At 49.7% G+C, this 25,282-nt stretch overlaps 1 protein-coding gene across 1 annotated transcript; it reads left to right on the top strand.

The window, feature by feature from the left end:
- Window positions 1-710: 710 nt before the first annotated feature.
- Window positions 711-25,060, top strand: LOC102457453 (L-amino-acid oxidase-like). The gene is made up of 7 exons (XM_075913792.1): window positions 711-1,219; window positions 13,738-13,961; window positions 17,386-17,492; window positions 18,771-18,972; window positions 20,211-20,264; window positions 22,472-22,605; window positions 23,659-25,060. Exons 1-7 carry the CDS (start codon window positions 1,045-1,047, stop codon window positions 24,446-24,448), a joined length of 1,686 nt encoding a protein of 561 aa, XP_075769907.1. The 5' UTR covers window positions 711-1,044; the 3' UTR covers window positions 24,449-25,060.
- Window positions 25,061-25,282: the final 222 nt, after the last annotated feature.

The raw sequence follows: 25,282 nt of genomic DNA, 5'->3' as shown, positions 1-25,282 counted from the left end.
AGCTGCCATCAGGCACCGTGCACCCGGGGCCGGGGATCAGAAGAAGCCCCATAGAGCTGCCATCGGGCACCGTGCACCCGGGGCCGGGGATCAGAAGAAGCCCCATAGAGCTGCCATCAGGCACCGTGCGCCCGGGGCCAGGGATCAGAAGAAGCCCCATAGAGCTGCCATCAGGCACCGTGCGCCCGGGGCCGGGGATCAGAAGAAGCCCCATAGAGCTGCCATCAGGCACCGTGCACCCGGGGCCAGGGATCAGAAGAAGCCCCATAGAGCTGCCATCAGGCACCGTGCACCCGGGGCCAGGGATCAGAAGAAGCCCCATAGAGCTGCCATCAGGCACCGTGCGCCCGGGGCCGGGGATCAGAAGAAGCCCCATAGAGCTGCCATCAGGCGCCGTGCGCCTGGGGCGCACATCCACACCTCTGAAATCTGGAGAACGCTGAATTTTCATCTGCCGTGTGACAGCGCTTTGTTCCTTTTGGACTTTCTATACCCAACAACGTCTCGGCCCATCTGGCGACGATGACGTTGCTGAAACAGACGTGTTGCCACGGTAGGAAAAAAAATGTCGTGTGTCTAAAACCTGTAGCTACTGGGGGTACATTTCTTTTCTTTTCTTTTTTTTTAAAGGGGGTACTTACTTGGTTTTTGTTTTGAAAAAGAGGTCGTTTATTTTAAAAAAGGCTGACCAACATGGCTTTAGCGGCACCTTCCCGACTAACAAACCGTGTTGCTGGTATCGTGACTTTCGTGGGCACAACCCACTTCTTCAGATGAGTGGAGTCTCAGAAGTCCAGATGCAAGAAATATTGAGGGAAGACCGGCGGAGCGGAGGTAGGAGAAAGAGAGGAAAAAATAGGGCCGTGGATTGTTCCAGTTCCAAGAGGCTGCTAGGAACAGTTTGCACCTCTAGGAGAACACATTGGTTGGCTGGTTGGCCAACTCATTAGGAAGGTAATGTGCCAGGCCAAGTGATCAAGAAGATAATGTGCCAAGCCAAGTGATCAGGAAGGTAATGTGCCAAGCCAAGTGATCAGGAAGGTAATGTGCCAAGGAGCTGATGTCTTTATTCGTTCGTCTCTGATAAGGATCAAACTTGGAGAAGACATGCTGTTCCAATCCTTCCCTTTTTATTTGGCTGGTGAAATTGGCGTGGATCGACTCGGAGACCCATTCATGAGAGCCGGGGGAAGGATGAAGTGTTCTCCAACAGAGTTCTGTAAGTTGCCTTTTCGGGGATCTGATTTGTGCCCATCGATTGTGTCCCATAGTAGAGACTGGCCGGCTTGGCCAATATCCGTAGCCGAGGGGCGTGGCTGGTATAGATCCCGCCGGTGGACGTGCTGTTCAATGCGCATCGGTTGCGATGGCTGATGTGGTTTGGGTCCGGTGATGAAATCGCTGGTGTGGCGTGGGCAGAATTGGCACCGGGGCTGATTGCAGAGGTGGGTTCTTGGATGAATATGATGGGGATGGGTGGCGTGGTTCCTGGAAAAACTTTGTTTGAGTCTCGAGGTTATCGGTAGGAGAGAATTGGCCGTTTTCCAGGCTAGGCTGTAGAGTGTGGCTAAAGCACTGGAATGGTTTGAATTGGGGCTGTAGGGGATGACAAGTGGAATTCTCTTCTTGGCCTCTCTTGGAGGAGTTCATGTCCGGGTATTCATCTGGCTCTGTCGCTCGGTTTTTTTCTCTTCTCTGGTGGGTAGTTCAGTTTTAGGAATGCTCTATATAGATCCTGTAAGGGTTTGTCTCTGTCTGAGGGACTGGAGTTTAGAATGGGGGGGAAAATCCCATTTTTTTGCGAAATAGTTGCGTTTTCATGGGGGAAATTGAAACTGGAATGAAACCAAAAAAATGTGTGTTTCCCGTGGTGGGTTTTCAACAGGCCAGCATTTTTAACATTTCAAGAATGTAAATTACGTTGCCAGTTTGTTTTGGCTTTTGGAAACCAAAATATTCAATGTTCCATCTCTGTTTTGATTGGAAAGAAAATCCAATTCTTTCTTGCTTGCTTTCTCCATAAACTTCTTTCTTTCTTTTTCTTTCTTTCTTGCTTACTTTCTTTCTCCATAAAATCTATCTATCTATCTATCTATCTATCTATCTATCTATCTATCTATCTATCTATCTATCTATCTATCTATCTATCCCCACACACCCCCTCTATCTATCTATCTATCTATCTATCTATCTATCTATCTATCTATCTATCTATCTATCCCCACACACCCCATCTATCTATCTATCTATCTATCTATCCCCACACACCCCCTCTATCTATCTATCTATCTATCTATCTATCTATCTATCTATCTATCCCCACACACCCCCTCTATCTATCCCCAAACACCCCCTCTATCTATCTATCTATCTATCCCCACACACCCCCTCTATCTATCCCCAAACACCCCCTCTATCTATCTATCTATCTATCTATCCCCACACACCCCCTCTATCTATCTATCTATCTATCTATCTATCTATCTATCTATCTATCTATCTATCTATCTATCCCCCACACACCCCCTCTATCTATCTATCTATCTATCTATCTATCTATCTATCTATCTATCTATCTATCTATCTATCTATCCCCCAAACACCCCCTCTATCTATCTATCTATCTATCTATCTATCTATCTATCTATCTATCTATCTATCTATCCCCACACACCCCCTCTATCTATCTATCTATCTATCTATCTATCTATCTATCTATCTATCTATCTATCTATCTATCTATCTATCGCCCAAACACCCCCTCTATCTATCTATCTATCTATCCCCCAAACACCCCCTCTATCTATCTATCTATCTATCTATCTATCTATCTATCTATCTATCTATCTATCTATCTATCTATCTATCCCCACACACCCCCTCTATCTATCTATCTATCTATCTATCTATCTATCTATCTATCTATCCCCACCCACCCCCTCTATCTATCTATCTATCTATCTATCTATCTATCTATCTATCGCCCAAACACCCCCTCTATCTATCTATCTATCTATCTATCTATCTATCTATCTATCTATCTATCTATCTATCTATCTATCGCCCAAACACCCCCTCTATCTATCTATCTATCTATCTATCCCCCAAACACCCCCTCTATCTATCTATCTATCTATCTATCTATCTATCTATCTATCTAGCCCCACCCACCCCCTCTATCTATCTATCTATCTATCTATCTATCTATCTATCTATCTATCTATCTATCTATCGCCCAAACACCCCCTCTATCTATCTATCTATCTATCTATCCCCCAAACACCCCCTCTATCTATCTATCTATCTATCTATCTATCTATCTATCTAGCCCCACCCACCCCCTCTATCTATCTATCTATCTATCTATCTATCTATCTATCTATCTATCTATCTATCTATCTATCTATCTATCCCCATAAATTTCTTTCTTTCTTTCTTTCTTTCTTTCTTGGAAAAATTGTGGAAAAAACAAGAGAGAAAGAAGGGTGAATCCCATCTGTATGGCAAACTGATTTTTAAAAGAAAATGGGAGAAATAGCATTTATGAACTTCTTTTTACGAATTGGGAAATGAAAAGAAAATGTTTTAAAATACTACATTACTTTCAAGATTTAAAAGAGGTGACAGTTCCAAAGAATGATGTTTTCCCCTCTTTTCACCTGAAAAACAGGAGAAATTTCAGTGTCCTTTGGGACCCACCTTTTCAAAAAACATTTCGTTCCTTTTGAAAAAGGGGGGAGGAGTGAAAAAGTGACAGAAACGAATTTTAAAAACCGAAAGGGAATGTGTTGGCTCGGTTTCCAAAATCCAAACCAACACGATATTTTGGCATGTTGTTCCAAATTCACCAGTCACGGCCCTGGCATGTCGCCATGCAAGAGTGTTAGGAGACAACATCAAGCAAAATAAAACGAGTGTGTGTTTGCACCGGTGGTCCACATCCACACATGCATTGGTGCAGAGGATAAAATTTATTCCGCCCGCAAATGGAAAACATTAGACAGGACATTGATGGGGTGTAACTTGAATGTTTACCACAAAGGCTGTACAAGTGCAGTTACCGCTACCCAGTTGAGGGGGCCCAGCTTGCAAGGTAGGGAAGCTACGGGGGCAGGAAGAAAGGGCAGGAAAGGTCGGTGTTTCCTGGGGTGGGAGAATCAGACAGTTGTGGCTTTTAAGGCCAGACGGGACCACGGGGCTACAGATTCATGAGCTTTCTTGAGCCCCTCCCGTTGATCTCACCGACACCCACACACGGGAAAGTCGGCGGGAGCTGCCGGCCTGTCCGCTCCCATGCTCGGGGGCTGATGGATCAGGCCTAAGCAGGCCTCATAAATCGATCACCGGGGGATGGATCGCTGGAACGCCAACCCCCCCTCGTCATGCCTTCAGATCCTTGGCCCACTCTGCCCCCTGGGCCCATCTCCCACCAGGCCCCAGCTGGTGTTTCAAAGGGAGGAGATTTTTTAAAAAGTCCCTTCCAGACCTCTCCCGGGGGCCAGCCAAAAGCAAGAGCTGTTGAGACATCAGCTGAGAACTCCTGAGATTCCAGCAGCCCCGTCATACGACTGTAACCAGTCGGGTGTCCACCTGGCTCTGAAAGTCCGTTCCATAGCTTTCCCCCAAAACTCCGATCAGGTTCCTTCCCCTCTGGGGGGGCGGGGAGAGAGTCAGATCCGGAGCTCCTTTCCATGGAGGTGAAAGGACACGGAGGTGTCCCGGCACGCAGCTGTGGCAAAATCTGGCAGGGAGCTATTGAAAGTGCTGGCAGGAACCCACCGTCAACCTGTGGAACTCCTTGCTGGAGGATGCGGTGAAGACCAGGCCTTGCACAGGGTTCCAAAAAGAGCTCGATCGATTCATGGAGGTTAGGTCTATCGATGTCTGTTAGGCAGGATGGGGTGGCCTCTGTTTGTCAGGGAATAGGTGACGGGGAGGGATCATTTGGTGATTCCCGCTTGTGTTGGCTCCCTCTGCGGCATCTGGCATTGGCCACTGTTGGCAGACAGGACCCTGGGGGAACGTTACCCATGTCCCGCTTCCCTGCTCCAAAACCGATACCCGTCCAGAGGGGAGAGGCTCAATTTACAGACTCCCCTCCCCGGAGCTTAAATCCTGGAGCTTTTCCCTCACCCCGCAAGGGGAGGTGAGGCTCAGGAGGGCTCTGGTTTCACTTTGGGCATCGAGTCATTTTTGATGTCGGGAGGAGGCCACGAGGCGACGAAGTCTGAAACGGCCGGCTTCACTCGCGATGCCCCAAGTGGTGAAAATCCTTGAGTTCTTCTGGGCTCTCTTGACCGAGTCCTCCCCGTGCCCCCAGACTCAGACCTCCGCGAATGAAGAACCAAGACGGTGGATGTGGGTTGGACGAACCTTCTGTTCCACGGAGACCTAGCAAACGCTGGAGGGAGACCACAGACCCAGTTCTTCTGGGACGCGCTCACGACGGCCCAGAAACCAAGCCTAGGTTGAATCACGTTTTCTGGGCCCTCCCAGGCGACGGGGTGAAGAGAGCTGACCCCATTCAGATCCAGGAATAACTGACCCTCACCATTTGGCAACCAAGGTCTTGGACTTTCAAGTTGTCCATCACGATGCAATCCCCCCAGGCACCTGTCATCCTTGCAGGAGATCACCGTACATCGTGGGACGTAACCCGTGGGTTCCGCGAGACAAGCAAAAGATGGGAGATCCAACGTCTTGGACCAGCTTTGGGTGGTGAACGAGAGGTGCTTTGGGGATATGCCCAGAGCTCTTGCGTAGGTCTGGGACCTTCTTTCACAATCCCCCGCCAACAAGGTTTTCATCCCGTTTCCGTCTTGTCAATGGTAGGATTGGGCACCCCTTTGGAGTCTGTGCCACGTCATGGTCGTATGACGTCATCCCGCCTTCGCCTATCTTCGTATTGCACCTCCACAGCACGGACCGTTCGACGCCTATTTGTGACGGGACAGTCTCCATCTTTTATAGCTGTGGTTCTCAACGGGTGGGCCATCGACCACTGGTGGTCCACGGTGACTTTTTCGGTGGTCCACAAGAACGTTGTCCAAAGTCACACGGCATGGGCAGGCACCACAAATCTATTAGTAAGAAATAAATTTCAAACCAAAATGTTCGTGGTCTGCTCTTTTTTATCGTGTCTCAAAAAGGAGGCGGTCCACGAAAATGTTTTGATCGTCCTGATGGTCCGTGGACTGATACGAGTTGAGAACCACTGCATTATGGGAAAGGGTTTATGAATACCACGAACCTAGAATGCGCTTTGTGTGAGAGACATCGATGAAAAGGATGTAATCTACTGAATAGAGAAACCTAGCCTACTAGAACCGGCAGGGACCGCGAGAGGTCATCGAGTCCCATCCCTTGACTTTATGGCAGGACCAAGCCCCATCTGGACCAGTGTTTCTCAACCAGTGGTACTGGTCCCCTTAGGGGGACTCGAGAAAAGTCGGGGGGAGGGGGGGAGGAGTCCACACCACTGAATTTTGGAGAAAACTGAATGTTTGTTGTAACTTTTACAGCAATTAATTAGTTTTGTACTTTTTACACCCAAAAAGTTAATTGCCTGCCCGGCTACGATTAAGTTGTTTACACAAATGTGTGGCAACGGTAGAAAAAAACGTTGTGTGTCTGAAAACTGTAGGTACTGGGAGTACTTAAAAAAAAATTTAAAGGGGCACTTTATTAAAAATAAGGTTGCAAAACATTGATCTACACCATCCAACCTGCTCTTCAATATCTCCAGAGATGGGGATTCCACAACCTTCCTAGGCAATTTATTCCAGTGTTTAACCACCCTGACAGGTAGGAACTTTTTCCTAATGTCCAACCTCAACCTCGTGTTCATGTCGGGCAAAGCCAATTATTCACCCCTCGGATACAACAGTGAAGATGCCAGAGTTAAATCTTAGCCTATCCGCCCATCCTGCTCCCCGGCAGCTCCCTCCCCTCGTTTCGGCCCCACCCCAGAGCCAAGACGGTCCCCCACAAAATCTACTAGCCCAGGCCTCCAGCAGAGTCAAACATCCCAGGGGAAAAGCCACACTTCTCACTTGGGTATGGCCACCAAGGAGACTCTGGCTGGGTTGTATCGGGCTTGTGTTTCCGACTCACCAAGATGGGCTCCTGGGGTGAAACTGGCTCCGTGAGGTCTCCACAGCTCGGGTGCCAGGTCACACCTCTCGCTCATGCCTGCCTGCTATTCCATCTTTCTGACCTCTCCTTCCTTTCCCAAGCCACCTCCTGCAGTAGTCGTTCGCGTTCCTCCCCGGAGTGGGGCCCTGCCGTATTCACTTCCATGGGGTACCACCTCCACCCACCCATGGCACTTTCTGTATTCCTTCTGGGACGGCGCTTACTCAACCCAGAGCAAACCAGGCAGGCCGTGTTGCGCAACTTGGCCAAGGATGCCTGTGAGTACGTTGGAGAGACAACTTGGTTTCACTGGGCACTACGCCATCCGTTCCCACCCAGAGCTGCCACTGTGTATAAAAGGGAGAAGGGATCCTTGTGGGAGTTGAACGGCGAGCCGAGACATGGAGCAGTTCTGTGAGTGGAACGTCTGGTCCCCAGGTGTGGGCAGCGGGATGGAACATGATGTGATTCTGGGCTCAGATGCATGGGATGGTTTTGGGCCCCTCTTTGTCAGTGACCTATCGCAGTTCAACGAACTCTATAGCGGCGCATCTCTCTTATAGCCAGCTTAATCTTTGGGCATCCCCCCCCCTCCCTTTTTCAACCGATTTACTCCCAGAATCCTTTGCTCCTTTTTTAAAGTGGGGAATTTGTAGGGGGTGGAACCACACAACTAGCCTCGTTTTCAGTTGCAGAATCAGATCTGCGCGATTGTCCGTTGTGCCGGCACTGAGAAGGCACGGGAGACGGATCTGGGTTTCAGCGGAGGGCATGAGTTCCCGGCAGGGCGGCTGGTTTAGATGTGATTCAGATTAAGAAAGAGAAATTGCTCGGGAAGCATTTCTCAATCCCTCGAAGTGTATGGAGGGGGAATAATCCCCGGGGCAAATGGGGATTTTTGAAGGGAAAATGTTGATTGCTATAAAAATGATTTTGAATGAAGAACGGAGCACCAATTTTTTTTTCTGCCAAAAAAGGGCGATGCTTGGCAAACGGTAGAAGAATGGTTATTCGTAGGGATGGCTTTGCTGTTGTTTTTTGCTTGCTTTTTAGTCAAGAAAAGAGAACATTTCAATGAGACTTTTTGGGGAGGAAACGAAATCTGTGCATTAAAAAAAAATCAAGGAAAATACCATTTTTGGTCCAGTATTACAGGTTGGACCTCTCTAATCCGGCACTGTCTAGTCTGGCAACCTCTGTGGTCTGGCATGATTTGAGTTAGCTGGATGTCCACTCAGCGTGGGTGTGGCCAAGTTTCTCGTGGTCCCAGGCCTGGCTCTCAGTCTTCTGTGCTGTGATTTAGCTTGAGTTTGCCCCTACATGTCTTCTCAGAGCCCAGGAAGTGGTGGAAGTGTCGATAATACTGCTAGATATTTTTGACCTCCCATTATCTGGAACATAAGAACATCAGAACGGTCAGACTGAGTCAGCCCAAAGGGTGTGTCTAAACTATATGTCTCCATCGATGGAGCCATGTAGATTAGGCTGATCGGCAGAGGGCAATGAAGCCGCGATTTAAATAATCGCGGCTTCACTTAAATTTAAATGGCTGCCGCGCTGAGCCGACAAACAGCTGATCAGCTGTTTGTCAGCTCAGCGTGCTAGTCTGGACTAACCTAACCTCCATGAATCTATCTAGCTCTTTCTTGAACCCTGTTTCAGGTTCTAGCCTTCACCGCATCCTCAAGCAAGGAGTTCCACAGGTTGACTGTGCGCTGCGTGAAGAAAAACTTCCTTCGGTTCGTTTTAAACCTGCTGCCTGGTCATTTCATGTAGTGACCCCTCGTGCTTATGGGAACAAGTCAATCACTTTTCCTTTGTCACTTTCTCCACACCACTCCATGATTTTATAGACCTCTCTCCTAACCCCCTTCGTCTCCTCTTTTCTAAGATGAAAAAGTCCCAGTCACTTTAGACTCTCTTCCTATAGAGGCTATTACTCTATAGCCTCTATAGGAATAGAGACCATCTATTACTGGCTTCCAAAAGAAAAGTCCCAGTCTTTTGAATCTCTCTTCGGATGGGCCCCGTTCCAAACCCGTCTGCATTTTTTGGAACCTTTTCCAATGCCAAGAGATCTTTTTTTTAAATCAGGCGACCACATCTGCATGCAGGTTCAAGCTGTGGGTGTCCCAGGATTTTATATAGAGGCAATAAAATATTCTCTGTCTTATTCCCGACCCCCTTCGTAATGATTCCTGAAACGTTGTTTGCTTTTTTGACTGCACACGGAGAGGATGTTTCCAGAGAACTCGCCACAGATCTCTCTCTCGAGTCGTTGTAGCCAAATTAGTCCCCATCACAGAATAATTCTCTGGTTCAGACCCAGTCAAGTCGGACGAGAGAGGTTTCACCTGTAAGTCACTTTCTTTCTGCACAGATAAATTTTTTTTATCCTGCAAAGCCTTCACTTCTGCAAGATGGGCGATTCTAGCCGTCCTACGGTTTTTTCCTGCCATTCCTCCACCGACCAAAATATCAGGCGTGGCCACCGGGATTTTGGACAAGGCTGGTGCCAAACCCACGCGAATTCAGTTGGAGGGGCTGAGAATGAGGGTTGTAGGGTGTACGGTTCTCCAACACGCAGGAGCAGGAGAAGATAGAATATGCGCCTGAGCGTCGGTGTCTTGGCCTCTGTCCAAACTCCGATTTGCCTTTCTCGGTGTTGTGGAACAGACGCGTCAAAGCTTGCGGGAGATCCGTGAGTTTAGGGAGGATCCGCTGCTGCGGATCCACTCAGAGGAGCAATGTAATTTTGATCGATCGATCTTACGCATTACTAAGCTGTCTGGCACCCCTAGAATTGTGCGGGTCTGGCCATGATGCAAACCCTGTTTTTCGACCGGTTGCTTGGATCGAAGATTGCTGCCGGAAACTCAGAGCAGGCTCACGTTTTCTGTTCCTCTCGAGAAGCGGGCTTCGGTGGGAGGGCGACTTCATTTCAAATCCAGCCAGAAAGCCCCAATACCAATGTAGTGACCGTTTCAAAGCTGACGTCCCAAGTACAGAAAAAGGCGTCACGAGGCGGAGGGAGAAAAATTGTTCCCCTTGGCCTCTGAGGACGGGACGAGAAGCAATGGGCTTAGCTACAGCAAGGAAGGTTGAGGCTGGACATTGGGGAAAAGTTCCTAACTCGCAGGGGGTGAAACACTGGAATAAATCCCCCCGCGGGATGTTGTGGAGTCTATTGCTGGAGAGTTTTTCGGAGCAAGTTGGAAAAACACCCATCGGGGATGGTCGAGATCGGAGGGAGGGGGCAATAAATTTGGATGGGAATTTGGTAAGTCACCCAGGGCCACACGCTGCCATGAGATGAAAGGAGGGGAGCAGGGTCTGGGTTGGGGTGCAGAAGGGGTGTGGGGTTTGGGAGGGAATTTGGGTGAAGGCAGGTGTTGTGACCTGGGAGAGGGGATTGGGGTGCAGGATCCAGAAGGAGTTTGTGAGCTGGGGTGGGGGGGTGCAAGGGGTTGCAGGGCAGAGGCTGGGTTGGGGTACGGGTGCAGGAGCAAGACATGCATGCAGGAGGGGGAGAAGAGGATCGGGAGGAGGGGTGGCTTGGTGAAGGATCTGTCCTGACTTGAAGGCCGTTCCCAGCCAGCATCTCAGCAGGACCCTGGGGCTCGAAACAGCTGGCAGCGGGGGGCCGTGTGCGTCTCTGTGCACCACCACCCTCTCCACACCCTGCCTAGGCTGCAAGCATGGCCCGGGCAGCTCCCATTGGCTGGTTTCCAGCCAATGGGAGCTGCGGGATTGTGCTGGGGGCGGAGCTAGCTCATGGCGCTCACCCCTGCCCACCGGGGAGTTGGCGGATTGGGGGGTCCCATCCAACCTGCCCACCCCGGGTCTAGATAATACTTTCGTCCTGCCTCGAGGGCGGGGGGCTGGCCTCGAAGACGGTTGACGATCCCGTCCAATCCAGTCCTCCACGTCAGAAGCAAGTGCGGAGAATCCCACGCTCTTCCCCACACGGCCGAGCGTGTCAGGGACTCGTGAGCATGGCTTGCATGAGGCTGGGGGAGGGAAGGCGGGGGGGCGCCTTTTCTGCCCCAGAACAAATTCCACCCACCCAAGTTTGGCACCCTGCCCGTGCCAGCCCGACTTTCTACGAACGCATCCCTGCCCAGGCACGTCGCTCCGTGGAAGCGATCATCCTGCCAAGACGATTTCCTGTTGGGTGCTGTCCGTGCCAAGCCGACAGGTGTGACAACACCTGTCACCCACCCACGTAGCCCTCGGCGAGTCTTAGCGCATCTCCCATGCTCATGGGAAAGGTAATTACGGAGGGAGAAAAAGGCAGGCGTTGTTCCCATGTGCCGGCAACACTCTCCTGCTGGGTCACCTGGACAAACTAGACTGCTCCACTGCACCACCAGGTTTTGTCTATCCCGGCGCGCGCGCGCACCTTGGTGCACGAAGAAATTTATTCCGCACCACGATGGAAAAGATTCGCAGGGAACGCAGAACGGGACGTGGAGCTCTAGCTGAGGCCTCCCCGCCCAGCCACACCTACACAACCCCAGCAAATGACCGCCGTCTTTTCACATTGCCAGCACGGCCTTCTCTTTCCTCGCAACAGCCGCGTCAAACAGCATCAGCTCTGTGAGCCATCTCTAGCCTCGGTTCATGCCGTGTGCTTCCCGCCCGCTGCCGACCGGACACCAAACCTCCTTGGCCGGCTGGGCTCGGGGACCACGTAGGGCGAACGCCTGCAGTTGTGCCCATACGTCCATTTTCACCAAGTCACTTTTCCCGCAATTTGAGTTTGAATTGTGCTTCCTCACGGTAGCATCTCCCCTCTTCTCTTTTTTAAACTCCACAGTCCCAATTCTTTCAGCCTTCCCTCCTAGCTCATGTATCAGAGTTGTCGACTCGAGCCCCACGACGTGAACTCGAGTCGGACTTAAGTCGACTCGATGACTCGACTCGAGACGCGACTCCGGTTCATTGTCTGGGGCTTGAGGCTCGACGTGAGACGTGCTCGTTGTGTTAAATCGACTTGGTGAAAAAATTGTCCGAAATTGCCATTGTTGTTAGTAACAAACCGCCCATGGCGGTGATCACAGCCCCGCCTCCCAGCTGGACTACTGGTAGTTAGCAAGTATGATTTCTGTTAATAAATGAAAACAGATAGTGAGAATTGTTATTTATCGATATCGATGGCTTGTACAAAAGTGACCTGACATTTTTTAAATTAAGACTTGAAACTCGACTTGGGACTTGTCTCGAAAGTGACTTTAGGGACGCGAGACTCGACTTGGGACTTGACCCGAAAGTGACTTTAGGGACGCGAGACTCGACTTGGGACTTGACTCGAAAGTGACTTTAGGGACGCGAGACTCGACTTGGGACTTGACTCGAAAGTGACTTTAGGGATGCGAGACTCGACTTGGGACTTGTCTTGAAAGTGACTTTTGGGACGCGAGACTCAACTTGGGACTTGACGCGAAAGTGACTTTAGGGATGCGAGACTCGACTTGGGACTTGACACGAAAGTGACTTTAGGGACGCGAGACTCGACTTGGGACTTAAGTGACTTTAGCGACGCGAGAATCGACTTGGGACTCGACCCGAAAGTGACTTTAGGGCCTCGTGACTCGACTTGGGACTTGTCTTGAAAGTGACTTTAGGGACACGAGACTCGACTTGGGACTTGTCTCGAAAGTGACTTTAGGGATGCGAGACTCGACTTGGGACTTGATCCGAAAGTGACTTTTGGGACGTGAGACTCGACTTGGGACTTGACCTGAAAGTGACTTTAGGGATGCGAGACTCAACTTGGGACTTGACTCGAAAGTGACTTTAGGGACGCGAGACTCGACTTGGGACTTGACTCGAAAGTGACTTTAGGGACACGAGATTCGACTTGGGACTTGACTCGAAAGTGACTTTAGCGACGCGAGACTCGACTTGGGACTTGACCCGAAAGTGACTTTAGGGCCTCGTGACTCGACTTAGGACTTGTCTTGAAAGTGACTTTAGGGATGCGAGACTCGACTTGGAACTTGTCTTGAAAGTGACTCTATGCAACACTCAATTTGGGACTTGTCTCGAAAGTGACTTTAGGGATGCGAGATTCAATTTGGGACTTGTCTCGAATGTGACTTTAGGGATGCGAGATTCAATTTGGGACTTGTCTCGAATGTGACTTTAGGGATGCGAGATTCAATTTGGGACTTGTCTCGAATGTGACTTTAGGGATGCGAGACTCGATTTGGGACTTGTCTCGAATGTGACTTGAGACTCGACTTAGACTTGACAATGACGACGTGAAGACAACACTGTCATGAATCGATCTAGCCCTTTTTGGAACCCTGTTGAAGTTCTACCCTCCACCACATCCTCTGGCAAGGAGTTCCACAGGTTGGCAGTGCGCTGTGTGCAGAAAAACGTCCTTTGGTTTGTTTTAAACCTGCTGCCACTTCGTTGGGTGACTCCTTGTGGGAATAAGTCAATCACTTTTCCTTCTTCACTTTTTCCACACCCCTCATGATTTTATAGACCTCTCTCCTAGCCCCCCTCTTACTGAAATACTACATTTTTGTCTGCAAGTCAACTGGGCTTTAGTTTAAAATTTGGGGTTTTTTTCCCCATCTTTCTCTCTAGTTCTCCTCCAGATCTTCCTCCTGGTGGTGGCCCCGAGTTTCCAGAGTCTCCCTGGTGCGGAGATGAAGTGGGAGCAATGCTTCCAGGACCCAGACTACGAGGAGCTGACTGCGGTAGCCCGAAATGGACTGGAACACGGGTGCCACTCCAAGAAAGTGGTGATCGTCGGGGCGGGAATTAGTGGCCTCACAGCTGCCAAACTCTTGAAGGATGCGGGCTGTCAGGTAAGTTGATGGATGGCGGGTCAGGGAAGTTGGAGGGCAGGGAAGACTCCCCAAATCTGGTGGTGGATGACCCGACGAGGCCCATGGTGGGGGACCCTGAATGTTTTGGGGCCCCCCGGAAAAATTTACCTCTGCCCTGGCCAGAGTTTTTTCAATCTCAGGGCCTCAGCGGGGTGGCAGGAAGGAGAGAGTGGGGGGGGCAGGGCTTCATGAGGAAGAGGCGGAGTAGGGGTGGAATGGGGGCGGGGCGAGGGGCGGGGCGAGGGGCAGACTGGGGCGGGGCCATGGCTGAAGTGGGAGCCAGGAGGTGGTGGCTGAGAATCTGACCCTCATTGGGACCCTGACAGGGACCTAGTTCTCAGCCCCTCTGTGCCCCCCAACCAAGCTTTCAGCTGCCCCCCAACCCCAGCCAGGCCCATGAGGGTGGGAGGAGGAGCCAAATGCTCAGCTCCACATCCTGGCTGGGGCCAGTAGGGGGCTGAAAGAGGCAATCCGGGGCATGGACTCAGGCAGAAGGGTCATGGAAGGGCGGGATCATCCTTCGCAAGGGTAACTTTCACCCGCACCCACGGTAATTCTGTTAACCGAGGGGAGCCAGAGGTTCAGGAAAACAATGCACAAGAGTAAAACAAGGTGAACGTCAAGAACCCAACGGTGAAAAGAAGGAAGCACGAAAGCATAGAGCAGTATGCTACTACTGTCACTTCTAGGTGAAAAAAGGGTAATTGACTTAACGTTAAGGTTGCCAAGGGTATTATTAATAATATTCCTATTAGGACGTGTAAATGCCACAAATATCGCAGGTAAAAACACCCAATCACTACATTTTATGGACATGGTAATTAGTGCAAGGAACGTTCTCCAAGGCTCACGTATTCTGTACGCAACAAAACTGATATTCAGTATCTCCCGGCAACCTTAACTTTACCCTAATTGCTTTTTTTGTTGTTGTTGTTTTCTTTTGTTTTTCAACTGAGACATTTTGGCCTTGGAAAGGGTTCAGAAAAGGGCAACTAAAATGATGAGGGGTTTGGAACAGGTCCCATATGAGGAGAGGTTAAAGCGACTGGGACTTTTCAGTTTAGAAAAGAGGAGACTGAGGGGGGATATGACAGAGGTCTATAAAATCATGAGTGGTGTGGAGAGGGCCGATAAAGAAAAGTTATTTATTAGTTCCCTAAATAGAAGAACTAGAGGACACCAAATGAAATTAATGGGTAGCAGGTTTAAAACTAATAAAAGAAAGTTCTTCTTCACACAGCGCATAGTCAACCTGTGGAACTCCTTGCCAGAGGAGGCTGTGAAGGCTAGGACTATAACAGAGTTTAAAGAGAAGCTGGATAAATTCATGGAGGTTAGGTCCATAAAAGGCTATTAGCCAGGGGATAAAATGGTGTCCTTGGCCTCTGTTTGTCAGAGGCTGGAGAGGGATGGCAGGAGACAAATCGCTTGATCGTTGTCTTCGGTCCACCCTCTCTGGGGCACCTGGTGCTGGCCACTGTCGGCAGACAGGATACTGGGCTAGATGGACCTTTGGTCTGACCCAGTATGGCCATTCTTATGTTCAATTCTTTCAGCCTTCCTTCATAGCTCATGTTCTCTAGACCTTTCATCATTCTTGTTGCTCTTCTCTGGACCCTCTCCAATTTCTCCACATCTTTCTTGAAATGTGGTACCCAGAACTGGACACAGGATAGTTGAAGTCCTCCATCACCACCAAATCTCGGGCTTTGGATAATTTTGTTAGTTGTTTAAAAAAAGCCTCGTCCACTTCTTCCACCTGGGTAGGGGATCTGTAGTAAACTCCTAGCATGGCATCACCCTTGGTTTTAACCCCTTTTAGCCTAACCCGGAGACTGTCAACACGTCCGTCTCCTACGTCCATCTCCTCCTCACTCCAAGTGTGTTCATTTTTAATATACAAGGCAACCCCTCCTCCCTTTTTTCCCTGTCTGTCCTTCCTGAGCAAGCCGTACCCTTCCCTACAAACATTCCAATCATGTGTATTATCCCACCAAGTTTCTGTGATGCCAACAATGTCATAATTATATTTATTTATTAGCACGTCCAGTTCTTCCTGCTTATTACCCAGACTTCTCGCATTGGTATACAGGCATCTCAGATTCTGATTTAACTTTGCCTCCCAGTTTTGCCCTGACCCTCCTTTCTCTCTGCCATTATAGCCCACGCTCCCTCCCATTTCCAACCCATCTCCCGGGTCCCCATGTTCTCCACTTACCTTTGCTCACCTGTCCCCGTCAAACCTAGTTTAAAGCCCTCCTCACTACGTTAGCCAGTCTGTGTCCAAACAGGGTCTTCCCCCTCCTCGAACGGTGAACGCCATTTCTGTCTAGCAATGCTTCCTGGAATAGCATCCTGTGGTCGAGGAAGCCAGATCCCTCCTGGCGACACCATCCTCGCAGCCAGGCATTCACCTCCAGAATGCACCTGTCTCTGCCCAGGCCCTTACCTTAGACAGGAAGGATCGAAGGCGCATGTGGGTCTTTATCCATTATCCCTGCTCGTAGCTTACGTACTTGCTAGATCACGCAAGGAATGTAGCCCCCAGGGCTGGAAAAGTCAGCAAAAATTGCATGTGCGCTTATATTTGAAGTGCTAGTTGTAGTATTAAACACCTCCTGGCATTGAAAACTTGTGCTTAGTAATACACGGGAAAGATTCCTGGAAAGTATTCTATATTTGAATCTGTCTCTTAGGTCCCCAATTTAGGAGGGTATCTCTAATTAGGAAGAATACTTGAGCACTTCCTTAATCGTAAGCCTCTCGTTCAGTCTCATGGAGTTCGTGGGCTTTTGTCAGTTCCATAAGCTGTCCGAAATTCCTTTTCCGGGATCGTTATTTTCTTCTGGGCGGCGACTGTTTGCAAGCGAAGTGGCGCGGGAGAAATCCATCTCGATCGTTCAAGCGACAAACACGCAATAGCGGCTGTCAAAAGTTTCGATGTGTGTGAACCCGCTTCACACGGCAGGTGTGACTCCCCACGCCTTATAAAGTACTCACCGGGGAAAGGGGGGTGCATGTCCGAAACCCACACAAAAAGGACAAAGAAACAGACACATTCTCTGAAATATATAGTAGGGTATCCGCCCATTCCTCCATCCCTTCCCCCTGCTGGCCAAAAGGGGTTATTGCTGTCCAATTCCCCATCTCTGGCCCCTTTCTGCCCCCTTGTGGTCATTCTACAGTATAGCTATCTTGCCTACCCTTTCCAATTTCTGAGAACCAGTCCCATTCTTGGTACGTCCTAATGTCCCGGCACAGCCAAACCCCGACCGTGCTTTCTTTACGTTACGGTAAGAGGAAGCTGCCTGCCAAGTTTGGAGGTCCTGGTTCACCCTGTTTAGGAAGAGTTCACGAACAAATGGCAAGGGCTTGAAAATCAGACCGCGTGTTTCATGTCTAGGTTCTCCTTCTGGAAGCCAGTAACCGTCTCGGAGGACGCATCCTGACCCACAGAGAAGAGGACTGGTACGTGGAGCTGGGACCCATGCGTTTGCCCAAACATCACAGGTAATCGGTTGGGAACCCGCCTTGTTCGCCAGCCCTGTTCAGAACAGGGGAAGCCCTATTTTTTTAAAAATGTATCATAATTCCAGGCGGGAGGGGGGAGGGCATAGAAAAGTTTTAAATTTGAATAGGTTCAAACGCCCCTTTCCTCCAGGACTTGAAGCGTCTGACAAAGTGGCCAATGGGAGCGGCCTGTTTGAATAACAGGCAGCCACGAAGAACCAGCCCCCCCCTTCCTCGGCACAGTTGTTCACGCACATGGCTGGGCAGGCAGGCTGGCTGGGAAAAGTTTTAAACTCTGCCCACCTTAGCTGGTTTGGCTGCTGGCTGGAAAGTCTCCTGGCCACAGCCTGCCTCTGGTGCCTCCCTACCCCCCACTCAACATATCCAAACCCTCTTCCCCCCTCTTGCACTCATATCCCCACCCAGATCTGGTCCCCCAATCTCCTGTCCCAATCACAATCCCCTCCTCTCCTAGGTCACATCCCAAACCCCTGCACTGGGTCACGATAGCCTCATAAGAACTGCCAGATGGGGCCAGACCAAAGGTCCATCCAGCCTGGCGGCCTGGCTGCCGACAGTGGCCAAGGCCAGGTGCCCCAGAGGGAGGGAACCAAACAGGTAATGATCTAGTGACCTCTCTCCTGCCATCCATCTCCACCCTCTGACAAACAGAAGCCAGGGACACCATTCCTTACCAATCTTGGCTAATAGCCATTGATGGACCTAACCTCCATGAATGTATCTAGTTCTCTTTTAAACCCTGTTCTAGTCCTAGCCTTCACAACCTCCTGAGGCAAGGAGTTCCACAGGTTGACTATGTGCTGTGTGAAGAAGAACTTCCTTTTATTTGTTTTCAGCCTGCTGCCTCCTTTACCCTAACTCCCTCTCAGACTCCAGTCTCCCTCCTGCACCCTAATCCCTTATCCCAATCTCCCTTCCGCACCCAACCTCCATCCCAGGCGCCGCATCTCCATTAATCTCATGGAAAAGTGAAGCGCTTGGCCACTTTCCAAAATCTTGGCGTGACCCTCCCCCTTCCCCACAACAAAAATTATTGTCCACCCCGGTATAGATCATCCCTGAACAAACGTTGACCGGCAGTAGTTGCATGATTGGGTTTTGGTAAAGTGGGTCTCTGGATTCGTTATGCAGAAATGATTTCCGTTACATAGATGGGGTTAGGGCATTTGTGTTCGAAGATTGTATGGCAGCAGGTAACTTTCTTTCCTGGTTTTGAAATTTTCTCTGCCCCCCCCCCCCCTTTTCCTTTTCCATTAGACTTGTGCGTGAATTTATTAAAAAGTTGAATCTGAAGCTGAACCCATTCTATAATAGCAACAAGATGGGCTGGTATTTGGTTAACAACGTCAGGGCACGAGCTGGAGATGTCGAACAAAATCCTGACATCTTGCAATACCCGGTGCATCACTCCGAAAGAGGAAAATCTGCCAGTGAGCTTTATAACCAGACACTGGATAAGGTGCGTGTGTTGTGGCAAAGACTCGTGGGTTGGGGTTCTGGTTTCCTTAAGAGTTAGCTTGGGTTCTCATTTGGGTGTTGGTTCTAAAATCTCTCAAACGTAGGCCAGATCCACACTGCACCCAGATGGTCGGCATAAGGTGTGCAACTCCAGTAAATAACACAGCTATAGTCAATGTACCTTGCACCGAGAGTGGTGCCGTCTCTACAGGGAAGGTTGACGAGAGCAAAAGTTCTCATCGACTTCTCTTATTCCTCACGAATCGAGCAGTAACCATGAGGCACCCTCAGCGTTTGATAAAGTTGGTCCTTACTAGACCCACTAAGTCAAATGCCAGATGATCGATTTCCAGTGCAATAAATCTAGATGTAGCCTTAGTAGTCTTTTCAGCCTGGGTTCTGGTTTTACTTGAACTGGTGACCTTCCCACTTAGACACGATAAATAAATCTCTGAGTGCTCTCCTGTTGATGCCAGTACAAGTAGAGTAGCTGGAGTCGGTGGGAGAGCAATCCCCATTGACTTTACCGCATGGAAGATAAGTATGTTGACTTTAGGTTGGGTAGAGTTGGTTGACTGGGGTATGTATGTTGACTTCAAGGCATGTAGAGTTGGTTGACTGGGGGTATGTATGTCAGCTTCGAATTGGGTAGAGTTGGTTGACTGGGGGTATGTATGTCGACTTCAGGTTGTGTAGAGTTGGTTGACTGGGGATATGTATGTTGACTTCAAGGCATGTAGAGTTGGTTGACTGGGGGTATGTATGTCAGCTTTGAATTGGGTAGAGTTGGTTGACTGGGGGTATGTATGTCGACTTCAGGTTGTGTAGAGTTGGTTGACTGGGGATATGTATGTTGACTTCAAGTTGGGTAGAGTTGGTTGACTGTGGGTATGTATGTCGACTTCAAGTTGGGTAGAGTTGGTCGACTGGGGGTATGTATGTCGACTTCAAGTCGTGTAGAGCAGATTGTCTGGGGGAGGAATGTTAAGACAACACCCTTAGACATGTCTGAAAATTTGATCTTTAGTCTATTTATTTTTATTGTTTAGACCATGTTAGTGAAAGCAAGCGAGTCAGCTGGAGAATTGTAGGGATGGAATGCAAGAGATTTTGTTTGCAACTCTTTCACCTGATGAGTCGTATGCCCTAGGAACTGGCCTATGCATACATCATCATGACCAGGGAAAATAATAAACCAAAGACATGAAACAAATGATTGTTTTCTTCTGGGCTCCGCAGGTGACAAGCAACTGCAGTGCTCTGAAGGGGAAATACGACTCCTTTTCCACCAAGGTAACTGAACGTGACATTCCACGTCTTTACATCCAAAGGTGCTAACGTCCTGACCTACGCCTTTCCCTCCCCCCGCCAGCGGAACACATCTTGCCACGGGTCCTCCGTCAATGGTAGGAGGAGATAATGCATCAGTACCCTCCTATAGACCCAGGCTGGGGAGAGATGGTATATTTATGGTGGGTTTTCAAGGGGCACCATATATTTCCCCATTGGGTCTTCCTAGCTCTGGTTTGCGGCAGGTGAAGCGCAGGGGCATCTCTGCTTCTCCCGACCCACAACACCAACCCACAGAAATCCAGTGGTCTTGGAGCTCCGATACTCTTAGTTCTAGTAGAGTGAAGACACCTCCCTCTTCCAGTCCTGTGTAACCAACCTGGCATCCCTTCTCCCCACCCTTCCCCCAGCCCTCTCGGCTCTGGTCTACATGAGGTCATTATTTCGAAATAACCCCCCCACCTAAGGTTGACTTTATAAGCAGAGTGTCCACATGACCAAGCCGGTGATTTCGGAATTCCGGGTTGCTTCATTTGAAATCTGGGCTCCTGCTTTTCATCAGGAATTACGCTCATTCCGAAAGAGCTATTTCGAAACAGCGGTTGTACAGATGTGCCGGTGCCGCTGTTTCGAAATAATTGCTCCCCAGGGTAAATTGAACTAATTACTCCCCATGCTTCCTGGGCCTCTACGTCTGAGGTAGCACGCCCACATTAAAGCTACGTGTAGACTACGGAGTTTTACTGGAAAAAGGTATGCCAATTGCACTCTGCAATTGGCTACCTTTTTCTAATTATTTTTCCGGAAAAGGCTTTTCCAGAATTTGGCCCATCTGCATTGGGCCAAATTTTGGAAAATCTTCTCTTTTGGAAGAGCCCTTCTTCCTCGGGAAACAAGCAATACGGGGGATTCCGAAAGAACGTGTCTGCTCTTCTGCAGAAAATGTCAGAAGAGCGGTCACATTCCCTGGACGTGGAAGAGTTTTTCTGGGATATCCCAGAAAAACTCCATAGTCTAGACATCGCCTTGGGGAGCCTGCGTCAGACTCATTTAGAGGATTCTCGGTAGCGAGGTCACACTAGTTCAAATTTGTTAAATTGGGAGTTAAGTCAAACATAGTAATTTCGGAATCGTTTTCTAGTGTAGATGTGGCCTCATCCAGGTAGGTATCCATACCCAACATGTTTTCAGTGGGATAACCTTTCTCTGGCTACATCTAGACTGCACGCCTTTTTCGACAGAGGCTTTGTCGATACTGTCGACAAAGCCTCTGTCGAAAAAGAGCATCTAGACTATGATCAGTATTGTCGACAAAGCAAGCCACTTTTGTCAAAAGAGAATCTAGATGCTCTTTCGAAATAGCAGTTTGAATGCAATAGCGCTTTTTTTCGAAAGAGTACTTTCGAAAAAAGGCATTATTCCTTGTAAATTGAGGTTTACCGCTGTCGACAAAACTGCCGCGTTCTGTCGACTTACTATCGACAGAACATGGCGGTAGTGTAGACGCAAGTATAGTTTTGTCGACAAAAGCTCACTTTTGTAGACGAAACCCTGTAGTCTAGATACACCCTTTGGGTGTGTCTAGACTACAGGGTTTCATCGACAAAAGTGGACTTTTGTCGACAAAACTATACCTGTGTCTACACTACTGCCAAGTTCTTTCGACATAACGTCAACAGAACGCGACAGTTTTGTCGACGGCGGTAAACCTCATTCTACGAGGAATAACGCCTTTTGTCGACAAAGTTCTGTCGACAGAAGGCGTTATTGCATCTACACTGTCCTTTGGGTCTACACTCTCAGGTCCACAAAGTGGCTTGCTGTGTCGACAGAACTGGATGTCATCTAGACGCTCTTAGTTGACAGAAGCCTGTTGTCTAGACGTACCCTCTGTGTTCCCACCCACCAAAATGCTTACCCTCCAGAAGGCATATCTGGGTCATGGTTCTTTAATCAAAGACAATGACGTCTTGGTAGAGATGCAATGGATAAAATCATGGCCCCATTGAAGTCAAGAGCAATGCTCCGATTGACTTCCCTAGAGAAAGAATTAAACTTGGTGACTCAAATGACCAAGTAGGATGAGTTTGGCTCCTGCCCATCTCTCCTGCCTATTGAAGAATCCCTTAACAGCAATGGCATTTTGGGGGGCTGTCATTTCTCAATGGGGTTTTAATACGCCTGTTCTCCCCCCACTGCCCACCCCCAAGGAATATCTGATCAAGGAAGGAAAGTTGAGTCAAGGGGCCATCCGCATGATCGGGGACGTGTTGGGCAAAGAGAGTCTATTCTACATGTCCTTCCTGTCCTCCGTCATAGCCTTCTTCAGCTTCTCTGAGAAGAGGTGAGTCAAAAAAAGCGTCTTTATTCTCTTGCTTTGGATGGAAGGGGAGGGGCAGTTCATCTGTCGTGGGGCCTGTCAATGTAGCCATTTGTTATTCGATGCGTACCATGGTGGGCAGAGACCTCAGGAGTCATCGAGTCTACCCCCCTGCCCAAAGCAGGACCAACCCAACTCAATCAACCCAACCAGGGCTTGGTCAAGCCGGGACTGAAACGCCTCTAGGGATGGAAACTCCACCCCCTCCCTAGGGAACCATCCCAGCGCTTCCCCACTAGCCTAAGGAAATCGTTTTCCCTAATCTCCAACCTAGACGTCCCCCACAACAACTTGAGCCCATTGCTCCTCGTTTGGCCATCTGCATGCCTTCTGTCAGTCAACCTCCTACCCTCTCGTCCATTTATCATCTCACCTCTCAGCCTTCTCCGAGCACACACCGGTGGGCTGGGTCGTGAGAGAGGGGTCCTTACGACTTTTTTATAGTCCCAATAGGCTGTGCTCACAGATCCTCCCTGAGGGGTGTGTCTCCACAACGGCGTTATTTCGGAAGAGCGGCTGTTCCTCCCAAATAACGCAAGGGTCTCCACCGCCATTCCATTATTTTGAAATAAATTCTTCCGACTTCTGTAGACCTCGTTCCCCGAGAAATAACGCCTCTCCTGAAATAGCTATTTTGGAATAGCAGTCGTGCGGACGCTCCACTGGTGCTATTTTGAAATCACTCCTCCCCCATGGGCCATTCAACGTAATTACTCCTGGGGCTGTAAATCGAGGTAGAGCGTCCACATTAGGGGACCCTGCCTCGGACTCATTTCGAGGCTTCCCTGCAGTGTGGACGGGCTCTTTCGAAAGACACTATTTCAGAGTGTTTCTTGCGGAAGTGCTTAATCCGAATTAAGCATGCCATGTAGACGCACCCTAAGTGAGTTCTGATGGAGTTCAACACTTCACTCCATAGTGGAAGCTTAGCCCTAGAGGGGCCATCCGATGCAGGGCATTCTCGCAGTCCGGGGTGGGCACCGTGTGACCAGCGTCTTTCCTCCATCTCTCTTTCAGTTACGACGAGATCACCGGGGGGTTCGATCAGCTGCCGGAGGCGTTCTACCAGGACCTCCTCGGAGAGGTCCAATTTAATTCGCCGGTTGTGAAGATCATCCGTGGCAAGGACCACGTGAGAGTGCTTTACCGCCAGTCCCACGCCGCCATCCCCCGCTCGGTGACGGCCGACTACGTCCTGGTCACCGCCACGGCCAAAGCTACCCGGCTGATTCAATTCTCTCCGCCTCTTTCTGCTAAGAAGACGCAGGCCTTGCGTTCCATTCACTACGTCAGAGGCACTAAGATTTTCCTGGTCTGTTCGGAGAAATTCTGGGAGAAGGACGGAATCTTTTACGGGAAGTCGATTACCGACCGCCCGGCCCGATCCATCTACTACCCCAACCACAGCTTCGACAACAGGACGGGGGTGATCCTGGCTTCCTACACGTGGGGGGATGAAGCCGAATTCTTCCTCCCTCTTGATGATGAAAGGTGCGTGGACGTGGTGCTGGCTGACTTGGCGGCCGTCCACCACGTGCCCCAGAATTACATCCGGAACGTCTGCAGGAAACACGTGGTCAAGAAATGGGGCCTGGACAAATATTCAATGGGAAGCTTTGCCTTATTTACACCGTACCAGTATTCCGACTACAGCCAAGCTCTGTTTCAGAACGAAGGGAGGGTGTATTTCGCAGGAGAACACACCGCCATGCCTGCCGGCTGGATCGAAGCAGCCATGAAATCCGCCGTGAGAGCCGCCGGGCGCATCCACAGCGCTATCAAGGCAGGCGGCAGGCAGACACGCTGACGGAAAACGAGATCGAATCGATTCGGGAATAGCCATGCGGAGGCTGATCGGGAAAGGCACTGACCCGGCGGCGGCTGGCGGAGGAAGGAGAAATTTGCACCGCAAATCCCCAGGCGCTACTAGACCACGAAGTGGGAAGGAACAGCAGTCCTACGCCAGGAACAGACGGCTACTCTCACTCCTCGTGAATCCAAGATCGTGCTTGGTCCCCTAACTGCCTGGTCCTCCCAGGAAGGGAACGTGCGAGCAAGAGAAAAACAACGTCTCTCTTCTTCCCGGGAGAGTGGATTTTTCGATGTGAATCAGATTGGACGCCCTAAAAATGGAGAACTGATTAGTATGAGCCACAAGTAGCACCCTGAGGGGCCCGTGAGCGACTAACGAAAATATACAAGTGGTATCACACGCTTTCTCGGGCAAAACCCACTTCCGCAGATGTAGTGGAGACGGATCACAGCCCCCCAGAATTTAAAACAAGAAGGCGGGAGGAAAAGTATTTTGCCCACGAAAGCTTATGCTTCTGTATATTATTTCTTAGGGTATGTCTACACCACAAAGTTAATTTGAACTAACAGTCGTTAGTTCGAATTAACTTTCATAGGCGCTACACAGGCAAACCACTAGTTCAAACTTAATTCGAACTAGCGGCGCGCTTAGTTGGAACTAGGTAAACCTCATTCTACGAGGACTAACGCCTAGTTCGAATTAAGTCGTTCCAATTAAGGGCTGTGTAGCCACTTAATTCGAACTAGTGGGGGGCTAGCCCTCCCCAGCTTGCCCTGGTGGCCACTCTGGGCCAAGCCAGGGAAACTCGTCTGCCACCCTCCCGGCCCC

Source organism: Pelodiscus sinensis, chromosome 32 (genome assembly GCF_049634645.1).
Source record: "Pelodiscus sinensis isolate JC-2024 chromosome 32, ASM4963464v1, whole genome shotgun sequence".
Taxonomy (NCBI): domain Eukaryota; kingdom Metazoa; phylum Chordata; order Testudines; family Trionychidae; genus Pelodiscus; species Pelodiscus sinensis.
This window is presented reverse-complemented; position numbering and strand designations above follow the sequence as displayed.